General features: G+C 57.2%; 1 protein-coding gene across 1 annotated transcript; it reads left to right on the top strand.

Moving 5' to 3' along the window:
- Positions 1–12,964: 12,964 nt before the first annotated feature.
- On the top strand, positions 12,965–15,306 carry ID2 (inhibitor of DNA binding 2). The gene is made up of 3 exons (XM_054569974.1): positions 12,965–13,433; positions 13,759–13,822; positions 14,568–15,306. Exons 1-2 carry the CDS (start codon positions 13,086–13,088, stop codon positions 13,813–13,815), a joined length of 405 nt encoding a protein of 134 aa, XP_054425949.1. The 5' UTR covers positions 12,965–13,085; the 3' UTR covers positions 13,816–13,822; positions 14,568–15,306.
- The last annotated feature ends 1,550 nt before the right edge of the window (positions 15,307–16,856 follow it).

Below are 16,856 nucleotides of genomic sequence, written 5' to 3'. Positions count from 1 at the left end.
CTGCATCTTCTCTGCCACCGCTTTCACTCACCCCGTCTTCAGCCAAAAGCAGGGTGGAACGCTGACTGTGTGGCACCAGCTTTGGACTCTCTGTGTACCCGGAACACCAACTGCTCAGCACGCCCCGTCCTGACCATTCCCGCCAGCGCGTTCAGAAAGAGGAGGGCGCGGTTCCTCCACAGATGCTGTCTTAGCGTGTGTCCCCTTCAGGAAGGGGGCTTGGTCTGAATCTGCTGGTCACAGCTCAGCCTAGCATCTTGGCTTTGTGACCTGGTTTGTTTCCTTGCACGTGGGCTGAAATGTCCTGTAATGCACTGCTGCCCACCACACTGGTTTTTTGGATTGAAGTTGGGCGGTTTTGTGCGGAAAAGATGAGCGAGCCGGCTGACACCTCCGTAACCCCCGAGAGCCCTGAAAGATGCTCCTCGATCCCTCCCAACCTTTCCTCTGATGAAATCACCGCAATCTCTTAATCTTGCTTTAGAAGATCATTAGCTCAGCAAGAGGAACGTTCATGGCATTGAGAAGGCGAGGGAGGAACCAACCCTGTCCTGGCTGGATGAGGAGCCTGTAGGAGTGGAGAGTAGAGCTGTCTTAGAGGCACACGGGGAGCTAAACGCTCAGGTCTTCGTTTTTGTGCCAGTTCCAGCAGCATCCCGTGCCCCACGCTCCCCAGGCTCACCTGTGCCCTGGAACTTACCGTTTTGCATTTGGCATCCCTGCAGGAGCCAGTTTCCAGCTCCCAGAGCAACTGTGGACCCGCCTACTAGCTCCAAAAAATGCCGATTTGAATTGGCTGATAAATCAGAAATTTCAGCGCATCGTAGGATGCTCCCTGGGAATAAACTTTCAAAGGGCTGACATTAACACTAATGAGAAGGGAAACGAGTTCTCCCCTGCCGTTTGGAAACGGCAGCGATGACATCCCAAGTTAGGGTTTCTGGACATGTAGGACCTCTGGGCAAGGTAGCGGGAAGGGCTCCCGCAGCGGCCCGGCCGGGCGACGGCCCCCACGCTCCTGCTCCCCTGCCGGCCGTGGGGCGCGCGCTCGTCCGGAGTGTGACGGCAGGCCCAGCCTGCCATCCTCCAGCCTTGTCCTCAGCAGGTTACAAGCGGTCGCGCTGGCCCCTTCCTCTCCCTGCCTTTTGGGCCAGGCCCTCCTGCGGCCCAGCGGCACCACCCAGCCAGCAGCCTGGTGTCTCCCTCAAGCCCAGCGCAGAGTCTCCTAGAGGAAGGAGATTTGTGTCAGGCCGGTCCCTCAGAATTTGGCATCAGCCTTCATTCCAGAGAAAGAAGGATATGCATCCAAGTCTTGTTTCTTACGATGTCGAGGACATGCCTGTCTTTTGTTCATCATCATCTTACGCTGGGGCGGGTGGAGTGAGGTACGCACTTCGGGTGTGTGGCACCCACGTGGCCTTGCTGGTGAGCCCCACAGGGGAGCCGAGACAGGCTGCACCTTGTGTTCCCTGTCTCAGCACACACGCGCCATGGGCGCTGAGAGCAAATTTCCCCTTTGCCCAAGAACTGGGCAAAAACCAAAGGTGCAACCTCAGAGGAGTTACTGTCAGTTAAAAATTAAACAACAAAATGAAACTCAGGCCGCGTGAGCATCACAGTTTTGTAAGAGGCGATCAGTTACTGGGTTTCTCTTGAAACCCTGCAGGATCAAGTCACATTGGGTTCCAGTCCCTGGTGGTCAACATCCATCTGTAAACGGCCACATCAGTCTGCACGCGGCGCGGGGGCCGGGCTCCTTGCTCAGCCGAATGTTTCCCAAACACACACGGACGTCTGTCACCCCGTTCCCGCTGATCTGGGCAGAACTGGGGGCGCCAGCCTTTCATTTTCACACAGGGCTCAGCGAACAGACTTCAACGTGGAGCATTTTCACGACAGCCAGGCCCTGCGGGGGCTGCTGGGGTACGGGGGCGCCGAGCGGAGGGAGGCCTGCCGGCACGGCCAGCGGCTTCACAGGGGCTGCCTGCGAGCCACGGCTTCACACAGGGACCCCGACACCCTGGGGGCCGGGGGGGCCTCACCACGGGGACCCACGCCTTCAGACCTGCCCGGGATGCGGCCCCGCGTCAGCACCGCCCCAGCCTCTGCACGGCCTTCCTTTCCTGCCACTGAAAAGAGGAGGAGCTGAAGGCCGACTGGCTTAAAAACTTGGGAGAAACTGTGCCTTCTCCCCAAGCACGTGAAGCTGTTACAGCCATGGGGGCCGTGACATCCAACAGCCGAGCTGTTACCTTCTCCGCGTGATTTTATTTTCGGAGAGGAGCCCCCTCCGGCCCCTGCCCCTCAGGACCCACAGTGGAGACTGCGGCCTCGGGGAGAAAATGGCTTTTCACCTTGTCCTCTGCGTCCTTGAACTCATCTCTCCAGTTCGGCTGTGAGCAAATCGGGGCCTTTCTCTTTTCCTCCTGGTGTGTTTAATTTACAATGATTTTGCTAAACTGTGAATGTTTACCATATGTTGGTTGTGTGGCCAACTATCCTGGCTCCCCGAAAAGGTCAGGTTGCTGAGTCATGTGAGTCAGTCACCTGGAGGAATCCCGGCGGGGGAGGGCCACCTACACCGGCTGGGGCACGGCTGGCCCCGGGGAGGGCGGAGGGATAGGGCGGACGGCAGAGCTGAGGGCTCCACTCGGGGCGAACCACCGCGGCCCCCGCAAATCACAACGTCGTGTTGCTGTGCATTTCCTAGGACGTTTCCCGCAGGGGCGGGTGGCTGAGGTAACCACCGAGCGAGGAGCCGGACCGAAGACCCTGGAATTCAGCAAAAACAACGAAAAGCAGGCCTCTATCGCCATCAGAATGCAAAGATCACTTAAATTTGGCTGTTTCCAAGGTTTGTGCTTGATCTCGCCATTGTATGGCGTACATTCGAGAGGGAAGGATCTCATTTATTTCAATGGTAAGGAATTATGTTTTTAAGTGGACCGTGAGTGGGGCCTGAGCGGCTCGTTCCTGTGGTTCCTCCGATGTCCCCAGAAGTCAGAGCCTCCGCTGTACCAGAAAAGGGCCACTCTGCTCACCCCCTGGAGCGCTCTCCTGAAACCCAGGATCTGGGGTTGCCTGCTTCCTCTGCTAGACAGCTGGGGGCTGGGACTCCCCAGGGACTGTGTGAAAAATGCCACATCCCGGGCCCTGTTCCTCACCGCACCCCCAGCTTCTTAGGGGTCAGGCTCTGCACATGCACCTTGTCCAGGAGCTTCCAGATCATTCTAGCCAGGTTTTCCTGGGCAGTGCTTTCAAGAATAAAAGAGCCAAGTCCCACTGCTGCCCCAATGACGTTCGGGTCCTGAGCAGACAGGAAGTGCTGTCTGTGGGTGTCACTCTGCTCCACGTGAGAATAGCTTCCCTCGCTGGTGTCCCTATCTTAGACTGAAAGGAGCGCAGAGAGCAGACACGCCCGCCCCGGCTCTGCCCGGCTCTGGACACTGGGAGGCTCTGTGGCCTCCGACCTGTTATTCAACCTCTCCGAGTCTCAGCTTCTTACTCGCCCTCCCCGGCCCCCGGGCGCTGCCGCTGCGCCCCTCCGCCCTCGGCAGTCCCGGGGCACCCGCCCGCCTCCCCTCCTGGGCTGCCCTTGCCCTCCGAGCAGTGTGAGCTGTGAGGCGCGCCTCTCGGGTCTCCGCTCCGCCACCGCCGCCGCCGCGATGCCGCCGACCGGGGCCGCCCTGTTCAAGACCGGCACCACCTTTGCTCCCCGCACTGCCCCACCCCTTCCAGATTCCCTGCCTTCAGCTTCCTCACCTAACACCCTGCGTGGGTTACCAACTTTGTCTTTTTGTGTCTTCCCACCGCAAGGTAGCATCCTGCTGGGCGGCGGGAGGCGGGTGTCCTTTTTGTTCACTGATGATTCCTACGCTCCTAGAAGCCTGCTCGGGGCAGCCGGGCGGTCAGTAAACCCTTCTCGGGCAGACGCTGACCTTGAGGCCTCTCTCACCCGCGCTCCGCGCACGCTGGCTGCCCTTCGGGAGCTTGGAAAACCTATCTTCTCACCCAGCTGAGGCAAGTTCTGGTTGCTCACAAGTTGGTGGCTTTTTAAGACCAACTTTGTTGTTTTACTACTGACACATTTTCACCCGCTCTGCCTGCGCATTCATTAACTCATGTAAGCGTTAATAAAAGCCCTACGAGAACAGCGTCCTGCATGTTTCCTCTCGCTTCCGTTTGGGGATAACGATACATGCGTATAACACACTTTCTGTGCCCGTGGACCAACCCCCGTGACTGCGCCTCCCAGTGACAATGCCTCCCCAGGAAGACACCCCAATACCTGATTTTTACGTTTCCCCTCCTAACCCCCGTCTGCCCTGCTTTCTGCATAGTTCAAGGCTCCTCAGGTAAGACAAAGACACCAAAGCTGCCTCCCTCTGACAAGGCGCCCTCCCTGCACGCAAGTGCCTGGGTGGCCTGGCCACGAGTGGGCGGTGCCACGGGGGGAGGCCAGAGCAGCAGGCGGCTGCACGAGAGGACCCTGCCATCGGGGGGCGGGAGGGATGATTTCTCTGGCTCCCCTAAAAGCTGCTCGTGGGATGAGCCATACCTGGACCAGGAGAGCTCAAACCAGCCCTTCCAGCCAAAAGCGAGGATGGCCCTCGTATCGCCGGGGACCCCATGGCCGGCAGGTCCCCTAAGACATCAGATAAGTGGTACCTTTTAACACCCAGGACTTGACGGTATGAGGTGAATGCAGAAGTGCCAGGCACATTCAAAGCAGAGACATGTGATTCATTTTTCTGAGACAAGCATCACTGCTCTGTATTTTTGTTTTATTTAACAACGAACATAGAGGAACTTCCAGTCCTGGACAAGACAGAGTCAACGTGCTTCTCCCTCTTTGCCCTGCTAAGCAGAGCCAAAAGCCCTGAATGTTAGATATGCAATGAGCAGCAGAAGACTCTAGAAGACAGGGAGAACGGCAGACAGGCTAGCGACGATGGCACCCTAGAAACGTCGTGGTGGTGTTTTCTCTGGGTTTTGCTTGTTCTTCAGGTATCCTGGGCCCGAGCCTGGAGATACAGGCACCCAGACACCAAGGGACAGCCAAGGGACCGGGAAAGAGGCAGCCTGGCAAGACAAAAGAACCGCAGACAGCAGCCCTCCTAACCGAGCCCCACCAAGGAAGCCGCGGCCCTAACCCCCCACCCGCAGAGGCCAGGCGGAGCCTGCGCCTCCACATGCAGCTTCTGCTCGTCCCCCACCGCAGTGGGCTGGTCGCAGGGGGGAGTGGGGAGCACAGGACTTCATCTCCGCTCGCGGGCAATGAGCCCCGTCAACAGCATCCAGGAGACCACGTGGGACCCTGGACTTCCACCCTCGCCCACGGGAACCAGGCACCATCCTCCTTGCTCACAGGGTGGCTCAGAGAGGGCTCGCCACCTTCCCGAGGTAAGAGGCCTCTGCCTCCACCACATCTGCAGAGGCTGCGCGGGGAGCGGTCAGGAGGCACCTCGCCCCCTCAGCCAGAGTGCTGTCTGCAGCCACCTGCCCTGATAGCAGCTGAAGTCAGGCCAGACTCTCATACCCCAGCACTCAGAGTTCCAGGTCTCAATCAAAAACCCCTTGTCATGTCATACCAAGAACCAGGAAAAGTTCACTCAGACGAGAAAAGGCAACCAACAGCTGCCAACACTGAGTTGACATAAAGTTGGAATTAACTGATAAGGTTTTTATAGCAGCTATCAGAAAAGTCTTTCAATGAGCAATTATGAACATGACAAAAAAAAATCTCAGCAAAGGAAAAGACATAAAGAAAAAGCTAATGGAGATTTTAGAACTGCAAAATATAGCCCAACATAAACAAACAAACAAACTCCCTGGATGGGCTCAGAAGGCAAACGGAGAGGACAGAGAAGAGAATCAGTGAACTTGGAGATAGAACATTAGAAATACCTATTCTGAGCAACGGAAAGTAAACTTAATTTTAAAAAAAAGAGCGTAGCCTGTGAGCCTGTAGCAAAAGATCTAACATTCCGCATCATCAGTGCCCTAGAAGGAGAGGAAAAAGAGAGTGGAGGTGAAAAAATATGTGAAGAAATAATGGCTGAAAACTTTCCAAATTTGGCAAAACACATAAACCTACAGAGTCAAGAAACTGAGAGAATCCTAAACTGGAAAGACACAAATCAATCCACACCACGCTATATCAAGGGCAAATTTCTGAAAACTGAAAATAAAGGAAGCACAGAAAGAAGGAGCTCCTCATTCGAAGAGGAAAATGCAATTCAAATGACAGCCGATTTCTCATCAGGAGCAATGGTGGCTGGAGGAAATGGTACACACATCAAAGGCTGAAGGAAGAGATGTGAAATCCTAGAAGTCTAGATCCAGCAGAAATAGCCTTTAGGACTCAAAGAGAGAAAACGACTTTCTCAGATGCAGGAAGACTAAAAGAGAACTCGTCAACAACCCACCTACCCTAAAAGAAGGTCTAAAGGGTGCTCTTGAAACAGCAAGGAAATTCATCAGAGAGAGTACCGGGACAACAGGCAGGAAGAAAAAGGGAAAATGGGGGTAAATAAATTGTCCTTGTCCTATTGAGGTTTTCAAAAACGGATGTCTGGCTCCTCAAGGGGTCCCAGATGGCTCATCATCACCCAGCGGGCAACCACAGCAACTGCGGGGGTGCGGTGCGGGGGCGGGGCGTCTGGAGGAGGGGATGCGCCCCAGCCCCTGCAGGGCTGCACCAGCATCTCCCCATGAGGCCCGCCCCGAGGCTGTTCCCTGAATCCAAGACTCTAGAGGTGGCCCTGGGACTGTGGAAAGGTGACTCTTGCACCCACTAAGGTTTGAAAAGTCCACGGATCTCAGCTGACCTTTTGTTAAAGAAGGGTCAAGCCCAGTTGCTCAATGTGAACTCTGAGGAAGGTGAGAACAAAGTGTTTTACAAATTCCTGGCTCTGAGCAATCCCGCCAGCAGGACTGGAACAAATTTCAAAATAAAAAAGCAATCAATCCCACTACCTGGGGCAGAGGCCACACCGCTACGCAGCATCACAGGGTGTTGTCCTAGGGAGTGTGGGCCCCAGAGGGACCTGCCGTTCACCTGTGCCTCAGTTTCTTCCCCGTAGGATGAGAACCGCTCCCGCCTTTCCCAACCCCGCAGGAGGGGGAGGGGTCAAAGGGAAGAGCACTCTGGATGCACGGTGAGCGGGCTTGTGAACGGTTAGTCTCAGCCAGTGTGAATGTTTAACCTCCCCGTGAAGAGGGCCGCTGTGTTGCTCCTTTACCTTTGAAACGGAATGTCTGTGTCCTTCCCACAGACTGGGAGAGGGCACGGTTGAAACAAAACGTCTGACTGAAGTCACACGGCCTGTCCTCCGGGTCCGGCTGACGGTCAGCGCGGTGTCAAAACAGGCGGAAGGCACCTGGCTTCGGAGGGTCGGCGCACTGGGAAGATGGCCAGAGCGCCCAGCCCCCGGCCCCCGCCCCGCCGCAGCGCTGACCAGGGACGCCCCGGGGCCGCGCTCACCTCCCAGGGGATGCAGCCCGAGGTCTCCCGCCCTCCCTGGACACAGGGTAGCTGTGACGGGGGTGACAGGCGTGCGGCTGGCAGAACCCTCAGGGATTTCTAACTGGGATAGGAGGTCAGCGACTAGTCGCGAGGCGCGGTGGGGGCTGGCCAGTATCTGGGAGGGAAAGCCTCAAAGACCTGGGCGGGGGAAAGAGAAGGGTGTCAGGCTACTTTAAAAACAAAAGTCTCGCTGCCAGCCCACCTTAGGGGCAGTGATTAGAATTCACGCGCTGATGACGCTGGGAGCGCCCAGGGCGCAGGACGCGTGTCCACGGAGCGCACCCCCACCCCGGCCCTGACCTGAGCCCCGGATCAGGCAGAGGGACGGGGGGTGGGGGCCGGGGCGCGGCGCGGCGCGGCGGCGAGGAGGGGGCTGCGGGGCGGGCGGGTTCCTCCCCACTGAAGTCATGGACTTGGCGCGAGGCATCCGCGTGGCGCGCTAACGTGGTTTCGGCCAAAAAGCACAATGTGTTTCTTGTTAGAGACTCAGAGGCCAGGGCCTCGGGTTTTGCTTTTGGTGCCGCGTTAGAATATTAGGATGCAGCTCGATTCCGGACAAGCCGGCCCTTGAGGCGGGCTGGGGAGGGCGGCCGCAGGTTCCCACAGGACAGTGGTTAGCCCCAGGAACCTGGGTGCATAAGAGGCAGGGAGGGGATGTGTGTGCAGCCGGGACCCCGGTGACCCGGGCTCCCCACGGGGATGGACCCGAGCCGCGCGCCCCGGGGGTGCAGACTTGGTGACGCCAGCCCCGCGCCCGCCAGCTCGCGGGCGGCCCTGGATTGTTTTCCAAGACGTTATCTCTCGTTCAAGTTAATTTTCTTTTTTCATTTGGTGACCGGAACAAAAGTCCCCGGAAAATCCTTTGTGGAAGCCAAACACAGCCACAAACCGGGGCACTTCACAGCATTTGTAACTAAATATTTGCTGTGCTGGTAGTTAACTGGGCCCCTCCGCCAAACTCCCCCAACTTTGCTTTCTTTGAACGCGGGGAGTTGAAAGGCGATCTCCCCGGGCGGAGAGCGTACGCCTGAACGGAACTGGATTCGGCTCGCGTTTTCCCGGGTGTCTTGAGGTTGCGGGCGGCCAGGACCCTGCGAATCCTCGAGGGGCCGGGGCCGGGGCTCGGGCTACAGGACCGCTAAGCCTTGGCCGTGGCCGAAGCGCTTGGTTCACGCAATTAGCTGTGCGAGACAAGAAGTAAGAGTTTAGGCAGGTCTTCAAAAACACCCAGAGGGAGAAAAATAAACATCCCCTTGTTTGCTTTTTGTGGCTTTGCTCATTTTCCTCCCCTCTCGTTGCCCCTGTCTGAGGCTGTTTTAAGCCCAAATTCGGTTATCTGGTTTGAGGGCAAGGGCTCCCTCTTGCCAAGATATTAAATAAACAAGGCAAGCAAAAACTTGATTCCTCTTGTAATCCACATGCTGTTTCCTCGAAAACCACCACACACTCTGCTAAGCCAGATAACAGGGTCGGGAACAGGCGTGCCCTCCTCCCTGACTCGGAGCCAGCGGAGGACAGCCAGCCTCAGGAACGCCTCCCCGGGACCCACGACAGGCAGTGACTGCTAGCACTCCGCCTGCCCAGGGGCCCCCTGGAGGGACGCGAGCGCCAGGAACTGTCGGGAAGGTTGGCACCTGGCCCTCCGCGGCGACTTTCCCTAGAGATAAAGCCCGGACGGAGGCGGCGTCTGCGTCGTGGGCTGCCTCGGACCTTCCTGGCCTCTTGCTGTCCTCGGTCGAAACGCGGCATCAGAAAGGGGCTGAGACGCCCGCCCGCATTGCAGTGGTAACGACGGCGCGGACGCGGAGCGCCCGGGGCGCCCTCCTGCCTCCCCCGAGCCCGCGGTGGAGGGAGGCTGTTCTGGAAAAGTCCGGTGCTGTTTAGTGCAACCTCGAGGGCTCCGAGAAGAAAGACGGGGGACAGTGGGGGCGAGGGGGATCTTTGGAAGGTATTTTTAGGAGCCCAGCCTCACGGTCATCCCCGCTAGGACCCAAAGCAGTAAATAAATCTCGCCATCCGCTAGGGCAGCCACCTTCTGCCCATCCGCCCTTCCCTCGCGCCAGCCCCGCCCTGCAGACCTCGGTTGCAAAAACAAACTAAAGCAAAACCTTTTGCTTTGGCAACCTCTACGCCCCATTATGCCTCCTTCGGCAAAAGGAAGATTTCTTTCTTCTCCCTCTCCCGGCTTTTTTTTTTTTCCCCTTCTTCTTCTCCCCCTGGCCCCCCTTTTCTTTTCCTCTGCGTTCTTCCTTTCCCCAAATCGCTGGAAACTTAAGACGTGCAGCGGCTGCAGGTGCGCGCGGGCGGGCGGCCGGGCCGGGGCGAGCCTGGGACCGCCGGGCCTCCCAGGCATTGATCAGCTGGGCGCGCGCGCTGAGTGACGGCGCGGTTGCCATGGCAGCCGCCTGAGCGGCGCCGCGAGGACAAGGCTGCCGGGCGGCGTGAATGGGCGGCGTCACGCGCCTGGCGCCAGAGAGTCTGCTCCGGGGCTCGGGCTCCGGCCCCGCCGCGGCCTGGCCCGCGCGCCGCCGCCGCCGCCGCCGCTGCCAATTCATCACCTGTCAGGGATCACTCGGGGGGTCACGGGCGGAATGGACACAGCTGTGAGAACAAAACCGGGGGGAAGAAAGGCGAGCGCTCCCAATCGGGCCAGATGTGCGGGGAGGACCTGAGGCCGCCCCTCCCCCCGCAGGCCCCTCCCGCCCCCCGTTGCATCACGCGCGCCGGGCCGGGGCTGCTTCTGATTAACGCGTGGGGCTGGACTCGCCGCGAGTGCGCCGGGCCTGGCTGGAAACAGGGGCGTCCGTGGGGGCCCGCCAGCCTGCTGGGGGGACTCCCAGGGCCGGTGTGTGGCTTTAAATGGGGGGGCGGTGTCTCCACCTCACCCCGCCCCCACAGGAAGCCCTTCACACCTTCCCACCACCCACGGATCTCGCAGATCCAGGGCCCTCTCTGCAGCTGGGACCATTTGAACTTGAGAGGCCTCCATGCAAATCCGCCGGGACAGCCATTGGCAGGTCTTTCACGGCCTTGTCCCCACCCCGAAGTGCCCCGGCCCCATTTTCCCCACCAAGACCTAATTTTAAAGGTAATTCCGTCCGTCCTGGGCTTGCCGAGGCAGACAGTCCCGTGACTCGGGTCTTTTTTAAATCATTAACTTCTACAGCCTCATAATCCCCTTTCAATGATCTTTACGTGAATGCGGGGCCGGGGAGCCTGCCCGTGGAGTCGGAGTCGACACCACCGGGCTGCCTGGCCTCTGACAGGGCAGCTAAAGAAAGAAGCGCCAGAAAACTTTCACCCTGTTTAGCAATTTTACTGCATCAGGGCACAAAAACGGCCACGGGAGAAGGCACTGCCCTAATCAACCTCGCAAGTGTGTCGCGTCACGCCGCCCCAAGGCTCTCCGTGGCCCCCAGCGGAGCCTGGCCGTGGGGGGCGGGGGCGGGTGGGGCGCCAACGGAGACCTCGCGAAGGGCTCGGGACGCGTCGGTGTCCCGGAGCTGCAAGGTCCAAGAATCCCAAGCCATGATCTGAGAATCCCAAAGATGTTTGTTTACATTGGCTATTGTTGTAAAATAGTCAAAGTATAACATCACGAACCCAAATAGTGTCAAAACAAAATCTGTTCCCGTGGCACGTCTGTGACAGAAACACATGCACACGACGTCCATCAAAGGCTGGAGCTGCGGGGGCCTCGGGCGTTCAATCACTTCCAGACTCAGTGTCGGAGGGGAGGTTGTCCGTCGACCGCGGCCAGGAAGCAGAGGCAGGCGGCGCTGGCCCGGGCCAGGCCCTCCGCTGATTTCGCCGCTGGTCAGGAAACCGCCCACCTCCATCCTGCAAAACCGAGGGGCTGGGTTTTCCGCAAGTGACATCCACCTCAGCGCCCCCCCGCCCCCGCCAGCCCCCACTCCCGCCCCGGCCTCCCGAAGGAGAAGCGCTGGGGCAGGCTCAGGGCTGGCCCGCCAGCTGAGGAATTAATCATTAATTGAAGGAGAAAATACTGGTTCCCCATTGTTAAGCTCTGCTGTTTCTCCAGCTCTGTCCCCTTCCTCTTTTTAAATGCAAAGGAGGTGCGGATCAGGACAAAAAAAGGTGGGGACCGTGACAAAAAAATAAACCACATGCTCACGGGCTTTCCAGTTGACTGTATCCTGGAGTAGCACGCTCGAAATACAGAACTAATTTACTGTGGTCTTCAGCTATGCCGGAATTATGTGTGAATTAACTGAAAAGTATTCGAATAAAGAACTGCAAACTTTTATTAAAATGTAGACCGCAGGAATGAGTTTTTAAAGATTTACAGGGGGGAAAAAAAAGAAGGAAAATATCCTTAAGCTGCATTCATTACTACTGCTGAAAAGATTCCAAACCTCATACATAACAGAATTTAAAAAAAAAATAGAAGATGTCGGTCAATGGCAAGGGCCACCTACCTGTCACAAAGCTTTAAAAATACTGTAGGTGCTGGAATGTGACACCCGCAATCACCATTTGTGCATAATTAATTACATTACTTTGCCACCTACACTGCAGGACACAGACCCGCAGCCTCAAGGGCAGTGTATGTAAATACAGCTTCAATATGCAAATTATCCTAATGATTTCCGATTAGTAGGGTCATTATAATAGTTCTGCCCAGTTCTGGAAACGGCACCCCAGAGCGTCCTGCATCTCAGAGCTCCTGAGCGCTCAGCTCCGTTGCCCCAAGCACGCACCAATCCTACCGAGTTTACCATAACGCTCCCCGCGTCGCTCGGCTGCAAGGTCGGGCACCAAACCTGTCCTCGAATGCCCGCGGGGATTATTTTTTCCACAAAGCTTTTCCTTAAAAGCCCGAAGTCACTCTACAAACGTCACTGCCAATGCCAAACTTATTTGCGTTTTTCCTTTGTGCAGAAATGCTTTTTATCTAGATGACATTCCCTGGGTCGCCGGGAACTGCGGCTTTGCCTCGCCCGCGCAGAACTTGCCCGGGGCGCCGCGAATCCAGGGCTGCCGAGAGCACCCAGGAGCCCGGGTACACCCTGGGGCGAGGGTCCTGCCTCGTCGTTGGAATTAGAATTGAGATGCACACTTAGATCGCCCCCTCCCCCACCTCCTCTTCTTACTGACCCCGTTCTCTCCCCGGCTTCCCCGCCCTTCCCTCTCTCCTCCCAGGCCCCTCCACTCCTCCCAGTGCCCCTGCCCCCTCCCGCCCCGCGCGTACTGTACTCTATTTACCACCCCAGCTGGGCTCGCGCCCGCCCCGCCCACCCCGCGAGGATTGGCTGCAAACGCGGAAGGACCGAGCTCTTGCCCCGCGCCCGCGCTCGCCAATGGGGGCGCTCGCCCGGTCTGATGGACGCGTCTCCTTTCACCAATGGGGACGCCGGGAAGCTGGATCGTGTGGCCCCGGCTAATGCAGATAAAAGCCGCCCCGCCGCGCTCCCGGCTTCATTCTGAGCCGAGCCCGGTGCCGAGCGCTGGAAGCTCAGCAGGCGGCGGCAGCGGCGGCCTGAGTTCCAGGGCAGCCTGCTCCCTCCAGGTTTCTCCTTCCTTCCCCGCGGCCAGCATGAAAGCCTTCAGTCCAGTGAGGTCCGTTAGGAAAAACAGCCTTTCGGACCACAGCCTGGGCATCTCCCGGAGCAAAACCCCGGTGGACGACCCGATGAGCCTGCTGTACAACATGAACGACTGCTACTCCAAGCTCAAGGAGCTGGTGCCCAGCATCCCCCAGAACAAGAAGGTGAGCAAGATGGAAATCCTGCAGCACGTCATCGACTACATCTTGGACCTGCAGATCGCCCTGGACTCGCACCCCACTATTGTCAGCCTGCACCACCAGCGACCCGGGCAGAGTCAGGCGTCCAGGACGCCGCTGACCACCCTAAACACGGACATCAGCATCCTGTCCTTGCAGGTAAGACCTGCCCCGCTCCCCCGGCTCGCTGCTGCGCGTCCCGGCTGTCGCCTGGGCTGCCGCCGGCATACCCCATTGTCCAGACGACTGTAGTCGGTGACTTAACAGCTAAGCTAATTAACTTTATTTTTCTTACAAATCTGCTGTAGATTGAGCCGTGCGTGAAATTGCTCTTAAGTTCTGACATGTTAGTATATCTCTGATCTGAATTCTAGCATAAACACATTTAACGGAACTTGCTGTTCTGTGGGCTACTTTAAAAAAGAGAGGCCCTTTCTCCGTAGGATTGTCTAACATCGTGCCTTTTATCCCCTTTCTCTCGCAGGCTTCTGAATTCCCTTCTGAGTTCATGTCAAACGACAGCAAAGCACTCTGTGGCTGAATAAACGGTGAGTGTTTGCTCGTGGCTCCCGTTGGATAAACGGCCCCTCGGAGTGTGTTTTCGTGGGTGCAGGGATACTTGTGTATCAGTAAAAAATTTTGATTTAGTAGATGAATGTGAGGACAGGGGCTGCATGTAGGAGCTTCTAGCCCTGGTTACTCAAGATCCCAGAACATTTTCCTTAAAAAAAAAAAAAAAAAAAAAAGCCAATAACTCGCTATGAAGGTGGTGGAACAAACTGTGTGTTGGCTTCTGTCTGGAATGTAATGCCTTGGCCGCTCTGGTACTATGAGGTACTAACCTCCGTATAATTAATCTTATCGCCACAAATTCCACAGGGATCCTCCTTCCCCAAACTGGAGCCCTGTGGGACCCGGCTAGGCGGGCACTGCTACCCTGCACCTCAGCCAGCCCTGTGATGTGGGATCCGGCTTCCCTATCTGTTAACTAAAGGGCTGTTTTCAATCAAATAATTGTTACAAGAAGCAGACTGGCGCCTGCGAGCACTGCTGCTGGAGATCCAAATAGGAGATTGCGTTGGGAAGTTTTTCCCTTGAGCCTCTGCTATTTTAATGTTTAATTTGCGCTGTCGAGGCTGAGTGTGTGTGTCGCATCTGGACGCCAGGGTTTGCCCAATCTTTGAGTGTTTGGTTAAATGTTCAAACTGCGGCTTCCTCCCTGGCGCCAGTCTGCCGCCTCTGCCCTTAGGTTGCATTCTCCTAAACTCGCCTTTCTCTCGCAATCTTTTGCAGGTGTTCATGACTTTTTCCCCCCCCTTTGCACAACAACAAATCCACAAGAACTTATTTTTCAACCATTTCGCAAGGCGGACAACAAGTTGAATGGACCTTTTTAAAAAATGGAAGCAAAACTAAGAAGGATCAGATCATCCTTCCCAGGGTGTCTCTGACCTGGACTGTGATAGTAGCTATTTATGAAAAAGACTCTTAATGCCCTTTCTGCAGTTGGAAGGTTTTCTTTATATACTATTCCCACCATGGGGAGCGAAAAACGTTAAAAATCACAAGGAATTGCCCAATTGAAGCAGACTTTGCCTTTTTTCAAAGGTGGAGCGTGAATATCAGAAGGATCCAGTATTCAGTTACTTAAATGAAGTCTTTCTGTCAGAAATTACCTTTTTGACGCAAGCCTACTGAATGCTGTGTATATATTTATATATAAATATATATATATTGAGTGAAACCTTGTGAACTCTTTAATTAGAGTTTTCTTGTACAGTGGCAGAGATGGTCTATTTCTGCATACAAAGTGTAATGATGTACTTATTCATGCTAAACTTTTTATAAAAGTTTAGTTGTAAACTTAACCTTTTATACAAAATAAATCAAGTGTGTGTATTGAATGGTGATTGCTTGCTTTATTTCAGACGACCAGCGCTTTGATTTTTATCATGCTATGTTATAACTGAACCCGAATCAATACCAGTTCAAATCTATGTAGACTGTGTAAGATTATAATAAAACATGTCTGGAGTCAATATCTGAATTCTGGATGATTTTTCAGATCTCTTCCCCCCACCTCACCCCCATTTTACTGGATCCCTTCACCCCTTCCGCCACCGTCTGGGCCTTGTAGCTCGGGGACTGAGACTCCTACCTGATGGGTGCTCAGGGCTGGGAAGGTTAGACGCACACCAGCTTCTCATAGTTCCCCAGGGAAAATTAGTCCTGGGCCTTGTGGCTGAGTTTCAAACTAAGGAGGAGTTGCTCATTCAAAATAGGGCTACCTGTGCGGATAGGTGCTAAGACGCTTACCGAGTAAAGGAGACGCTTGCTCATCAGAACAGAAAAGGCTCCATAACCTTCACAACGCGATAGAAGATTGAGGGGAAGGGCCGGGATACCCGTGTGCTGCGGGGCGCGAGCACTGGACGCACTGGCCTCCCGGCTTCCCGGTGCCGCCTGCCTGCACCCGCGGCCCGCCGGGCGCTGCCGGGAGGCAGAGCAGGGCCTGGCGCACTTCGCAGCGCAGGTGGCTCCGCGAGCGCCCTTCACCCCTGGCTGCGCTCCTGGCCTCCCAGGGCCGGAGACGGGGGAGGGAGGGGAGGAAAGTGCACACGTGCCGTGGCCGCAGCGGCCCTCACGTGGCAGTATTCGGACCCTGCTTTAAAATGGGCAGTTAATCCAGATGCGTGTTTAAAATTCACAGGTACTCATGTATTTATATTATGTTCTCAAACTGGGAGACACTCCCCTAGGGGTGCGACGGTCGGGTAGTAGGTTCTGGAAGGCCAGTCCGAGGCGGGCTGACCTGGGGAAGGGACGGGGCAGGGCGGCCGACGGCAGGGAGAGGTGGCGTCTCACCTGGGGCCGCCCTCTGGGCCCAGCCGCGCAGATGCGTGGGTGGCCCTGCTGAGTCTGACCCCGCCGCCCCGCCGGCGGCGCTTCCGGGCCCGGACACGGAATCCATCCCCTAGCCGAGGACCCCGCTGCGCGGCGAACAGACGCAGCCCCGGGCCTTCGGCGTTGTTGACACTCGTGCTTCTGGGGCGGGGGCGGGGGCGGGCTCGGCTACGGCACCTGGCCCAGAGGGTCACCCCGACACAGGCCGCCCTTCGGACCCGGCACCAGGGCTCGGGTCGACTGACGTCAGCCTGCCCCGTGCGCCGGGCTGGGCCGCCGCGGGGCAAGGGCCGGGAGCCCGGGCCCCAGTCACCGCCCCCAGCCCGGTCCTCTGCTCTGGGGACAGTAGGGAGGAGAACGCAGACACCAGCTGGGTGACCTGCGCGCGGACAGGAGAGAGGGCTGCCCTGGCGGACGGTTTCCTGCAGGGGCCCTTGACTTTCTCGGGGAAGCCGCGCGGTCGGGGCGGGGCCGCTTCGAGCACCCGCGCGGTCGCCGGGAGCCGGGGACCCCGAGGAGCCCAGCAGCGTCGAGGAAGAGCGGCACCTTTCGGAAGGGACGCGCCTCGGCGGAGCCGGGCCGCCTGTGGGGCCCGGCCGGTGGAGGCCGAGCGCCACCTGCTGGCGGGAGCGAGGAAGGCGGCCCGGGAGCGGCGGGGGGGGGGGTCCGCGGAGCGGG

The sequence above is a fragment of the Pteronotus mesoamericanus genome, unplaced genomic scaffold (genome assembly GCF_021234165.1).
Source record: "Pteronotus mesoamericanus isolate MK-2021 breed Mesoamerican mustached bat unplaced genomic scaffold, CSHL_Meso_final contig_101, whole genome shotgun sequence".
Lineage (NCBI taxonomy): Eukaryota > Metazoa > Chordata > Mammalia > Chiroptera > Mormoopidae > Pteronotus > Pteronotus mesoamericanus.
This window is presented reverse-complemented; position numbering and strand designations above follow the sequence as displayed.

What these genes read in the sequence shown, in the direction of transcription:
- ID2 (XM_054569974.1), top strand. Translation starts at nt 13,086, where the DNA reads ATGAAAGCCTTCAGTCCAGTGAGGTCCGTTAGGAAAAACAGCCTTTCG. An exon ending in TCAGCATCCTGTCCTTGCAG is followed by an intron (nt 13,434 to 13,758) that starts GTAAGACCTGCC and finishes TTTCTCTCGCAG; the next exon opens with GCTTCTGAATTCCCTTCTGA.